The 5,000-nt window shown below is 36.1% G+C and overlaps 1 protein-coding gene across 4 annotated transcripts in view; it reads right to left on the bottom strand.

Annotated features, from left to right (window-relative positions):
- Window positions 1–5,000, bottom strand: part of LOC119599463 (gamma-aminobutyric acid receptor subunit alpha-1-like) — a gene marked incomplete at its 5' end in the record, with an annotated part of 22,585 nt that overhangs the window by 15,920 nt on the left and 1,665 nt on the right. For all 4 annotated transcript variants that reach the window (XM_037949250.1, XM_037949252.1, XM_037949251.1 and 1 more), the window contains 2 exon segments: window positions 3,404–3,538; window positions 4,666–4,748. In XM_037949250.1, coding sequence (XP_037805178.1) covers window positions 3,404–3,538; window positions 4,666–4,748 — 218 coding nt within the window.

The following is a 5,000-nucleotide window of genomic DNA, read 5'->3' as shown; positions in this document are numbered from 1 at the left end:
TTAATTACACAGGGGAACCGTCGCCATTGCGCGGGGAAAAAAGGCTTCTCCCCCGCTCAGATCTCGGCCAAACTTTCTCGAAAAATTTCTTACTGTTCTCTGATTGGTTTATGACTTGTAAACTTTTCGATTTGATTAAAATAAAAAAAAAGATGGATTAGAAAAAGAAAAGAAAAAGAAAAGAGAAAGGTCATTGCGGTTTAATTAGATTTTAAAGTTCGATCAGAATAGGTGATCGGATCGGTGACTTATTTCAACGTGGAATTTCTTATGATGGAAAGAAATTAATCCAATTTTCTTGCTGTGGTCTTTTCCATCTCTCTGTATTTATCTTCTATTCTAATCTGCCTCACCTCTTTATCACATATTATCTCCTGCAAATATTCCTACGAACCAAACACAAACACTGTACCGCATGCGTAAAAAAAAAATAAAACAAAAATAAAATAATAATAACAATAATAAAACAAAAATCACAAAATGGATTTATTCCGGGCATCTATTTCTGTTCCATCGTCTGATAAGGAGCCTAGTCTTACTTGAAACGTCATGATTCACTCTCCCTTTATCACTGTGGCTGAATTTCAGTTTTATTTCACTGCCTTTCCCTCGTTTCGGGTAATTACCAATTAATCATCAAATTCAGGGACGCGAAAAGGGAGAAGGGAGAGGGTTACCTTCGCTCTGTCCCTGTTTCTTCGTGACAAGTGTTTTTCTAGTCAAAATCGGCGACAGTAAAGTGCCTATTAAGTCAAAATAAGGGAAAGTAACGTGTTTTTTTAATAAAAATCAGGGAAAATTAAGTTCCCTAATACCAAAATCAGGGAAAATTAAGTGCCCTAATACCAAAATCAGGGAAAATAAGGTGCCCTAATACCAAAATCAGGGAAAATTAAGTGCCCTTACACCAAAATCAGGGAAAATAAGATGCCCTCTAATCGATGGCTTTATTTCAACTGAATCTCTGGTCCTTCTGAAAATTCTTTTATCTTCGTCTCTCCTATTCCTCTCATTCTTTCCCCTCTCCTTCTTAACTCAGTGTTCATATTCCTTCGTATATCAGCATTTCCAATTTCTTATCTTCTTGTTGTCTTTCATTTATCTTAAAATATCCTTTCCGTATCCTATCTCTTTTTTTATCAACTCTCTTTCTTACCTTTACCTGAAATCTTCCTTTATCAGTTTTTTTTTTCTATTTTCCTTATCGCCCTATCCTTCCCCTCTTTCTTTCTCCTACTATTCCATCCCCTTACTATCTCCTTCTTATACTTCCTTCCTTCCTTCTCTTCCTCATTACTTCCTACTTCCTACTTACCGTATTCCTTGGTATTCTTCCCTCTTAATATGGGGGCAACTTTTACCGAACTCTACGGGAACCGCCACCCTATTTCACACTCCGTTTCCATGGCAACGGAGACGCCACTGCGAAGAACCCAGTTAACGTCGCATCGCCTTGAGGATAAGTGACAGCCAAAAGGACCAGGTTTACCGTCATGAATTTATATATTTTCTCTATTTTAACAAGGAAATAAACCTCGTGCATGTAAGAGAATAAGTAAATGAGAATGAGGAAAACGAAAACGACTCAAATATATGTATTATTATGAGCCCGAATTCATTAAGCTTAAGCATAATAATAACTTCCGTCAGAGCAACTGGGTCGCAGCTCGTCACGTGAAGATGCATCCACGAACTTAAATAACGGGTTTCCTTGATTTCTGTATTTATTCTATTATTTTTATCTATTTATCTGCCTATCTGTCTATATATATCAATTTATTTATCTATTACTTTGCTCTGTTTTTCGTTATTTTTTATATGTATATGTATATTTGTTTAATTCTATACATGAGTTTAAAAATAATTTACGCTTCTCAGCATCATCTTTTAGTATTTTAAGTTTTTTTCCCTTTTTTTGCTGTTTAACGCTACTAAAAGTGATAGAATTTAATGGCTTGACAAAAGTGATTATGGCATTACATCCCTTTCTACTAATAAAAGTGATTTTGGTCGATTTTGATTAATGTTCTTATTTGTTTCTTTATCTCCTTACTCTGTCATTAACCTGTTGTTTTCCTTTAATACCCTTTCTTCTCTTCCATCCTTTCCTCCATTTCTCTTACTTTTTTCCTCTTCCCTTTTAACTTCACCCTTACATAATTCCCGTCTTTTATTATTCCTTACCTCATTCCCTTAATTTATTAGCCCCTTCCTGAAATTCTTTTTAGATTATTTCAGTCCCACTAAGTTCAGTTCCGAGACTTTTTTTTTTAAGTTGACAAGTCGAGCCTCGTGTTATTAGGGCCGCGATATGTCATGAACCACTGAGGTAAAGTAGCTTCATATCCCCTCCGTAATACTGGCCTATTATTACTATCTTAAAATTGTCCATTTCCAGCAAAACGAGAAAAATTAAATATATATATATAACTCCCTCTTTCTGTTCTCTCACTCTCTTTCTCTTCTTCCTTTGTGCATCGCTTTGCTTCTTTTAATTTCCCTCTGACAATTATATATGTGGAAAAATAATCTTATTGCGTACCTTTATTATTGCCAGTTTCTCTCCTTCCCAGCCACCAATTAATGCAGTTGCTGATGGGCCTATGCTTTCTAGTTTTGTCTATAAACCACTTATCACAGCATACGTCATAATTATTATAGTTTATCTTATAAAATGAGGCACAAAGGCATATGTACTGAAAATGTTTTGCAAATTTATTACGAGTTTATAGCTTTTAGGGTACAGTAACTACGCCATAACTGACATACCTTAAAGACTGCTCGTTTGTTTACACTAAGGACTACAGGCCTAAAACATACAATACATACAATATATTCATTAGCCATGTATATAACCAACATTACTGCAGTTATTAATTACCACCTGTTTAAGGGGTAAATAAAGGAACTACTTAATGGATTAATCTGTTTACTTGTGGTTGCCTGGTAGTTAAAGTTGCCAAGTACTTCAAGATACTTGAAATTCATAATGTATATTTTTTCGTTTTTTTTTTTTTCGTTTTTTTTTACCCAAAAGACCCCATTGAGGCAAGACATGAATTACTGCTTTTCTATGTCCTTTCTGTTACCATTCTCTGTCTTATTCCCTTTTTTACTTTCCGTCCCTTTATTTCATGATTGTTATATGCCCTTCCTTTTATCATGCCTTGCCTCTTTCTCTTCCCTTTTCCTTTACCCTGTTTATTTTCTCTTTATAATACTGTATTTTTTCCCCATTTACCCCATTCATTCCTTTCCCACATTTTCATTCCCTCCCTTTTATTATTCTCTTCTGTTTCTTCCCACTTCCCTTTATCCCTCCCTTCCCCTTGCCTTATCCCCTTCCCTTCCCCGCCCCTCATTCTTCCCCCTTACCTCATTTCCTTCCTTTATCAGCTCTTACCTTTTCTCCTGACGGTGACTTTGGTTGAATTGGTCGTAATTTTCACCAACTCATACTGGGCGATACTAACGTCGCTGTCGACGGTCACCAGTTGGGGCGCCCACTTGTACACTATGTCTGTGGCGTTATACCCGTCTGTGTGGAGGTGGGCGGGGGGAGGTAAGGTGGGTGGGTGGGTGGGTGAAGGTGGGTGGGTGGGTGGAAGGAAGGGTAGTGGTGGAGGTAAGGTGGGTGGGTGGGTGGGTGAAGGTGGGTTGATGGGTGGGTGGGAGGAAGGGGATTGGTGGAGGTAAGGTGGGTGGGCGTGTGGGTTGGTTGGTGAAGGTGGGTGGGTGGATAGGAGGAGGTAAGGTGGGTGGATGGGTGGGGGATGGGTGTGTGGGAGGAATGGTAGTGGTGGAGGTGGGTTGATAGGAGGTATGGTAGTGGTGGGTTAGTGGGCAGAAATTTGGTGGGTAGATGAAAGGAGGAAAGGTAGGTGAGTGGAGAGTGGGTAGGAATGGAGAAAAGGGAACGAATAGGGGAAAAAGAGAAAGAGAGAATTAGTAACATAAAAGGCAGCGTTTGTCTCATGTTTTCCTTTAGACACAAGAAGAAAGTGTGTGTGTGTGTGTGTGTGTTTGTGTATGTATACGTGTGTGTGTGTGTGTGTGTGTGTGTGTGTGTGTGTGTGTGTGTGTGTGTGTGTGTGTGTGTGTGTGTTTGTGCGTGTGCGTGTATATACGTGTATGTGTGTGCTTGTGCATGCGCGTGCGTGTGCGTGTGCCTTCTTTCTTAATAATATCCAAAGAAATATGAAATTTAATCATTTAAAAAAACTTTCTCTAAGTAAGTTTAAACTATTTTTTTTCTAAAGAAGCATTATTTAAAACATTACGTGGCACTGTAATCATTTCCCTTAAGAATTATATTTGCTTAAATATTTTATTAACAACACACGTGCTCATTCTTAGATAACAATAATTTTTAAAACTCATGAAAAAAGAAAAGGAAAGAAAAGAGAGAGAAAAAAAAAAGAAATTTAATTAAAAAAAAAATAAAAAAAGAGAAAAAGAAAGAAAAAAAAAAAAAAAAAAAGAAAGAAAAAAAAGGGGAAAAAATATAGATTACATTCGTCTAGAAAAAAAAAACATCCCCCCCCCCAAAATAAGATTTATCAATGATCTCTTTCAATGAACACTCTTTAAAAAAAATGAATAAATAAATAAATAAATAAAATAAATAAACTAAACGGACAAGCAACAAGCGCCAAATTCACTTACAAGACGCTAAGCTAAGAGGACACAGCTGAGTGTCCAAAGGGAACTTCCGAAGGTGCATTTTACAGCTGGCTCGAACCGTTAATCTGAAACGAAACAGATTCAGTGAAGCTTTTTCTTGTTGTTGTTGGTATTAAGGTTTTATCATCATAGGTATTTGTAGTAGAATCATCATTATTATTATTGTTATTATCATTATTAAATTATTGTTATTATTGTTGTTGTTGTTGTTGTTGTTATCATTATAATAATAATTATTATTATTATTATTATTGTTAATATTATTATCATTATAATTATTATTATATTATTGTTAGTATTATTATTATTGTTGTTAG

Source organism: Penaeus monodon, chromosome 42, assembly GCF_015228065.2.
Source record: "Penaeus monodon isolate SGIC_2016 chromosome 42, NSTDA_Pmon_1, whole genome shotgun sequence".
Classification (NCBI taxonomy): Eukaryota; Metazoa; Arthropoda; class Malacostraca; order Decapoda; family Penaeidae; genus Penaeus; species Penaeus monodon.
Note: the sequence above shows the minus strand (reverse complement) of the source record. Positions and strands in the feature narration are given on the sequence as shown.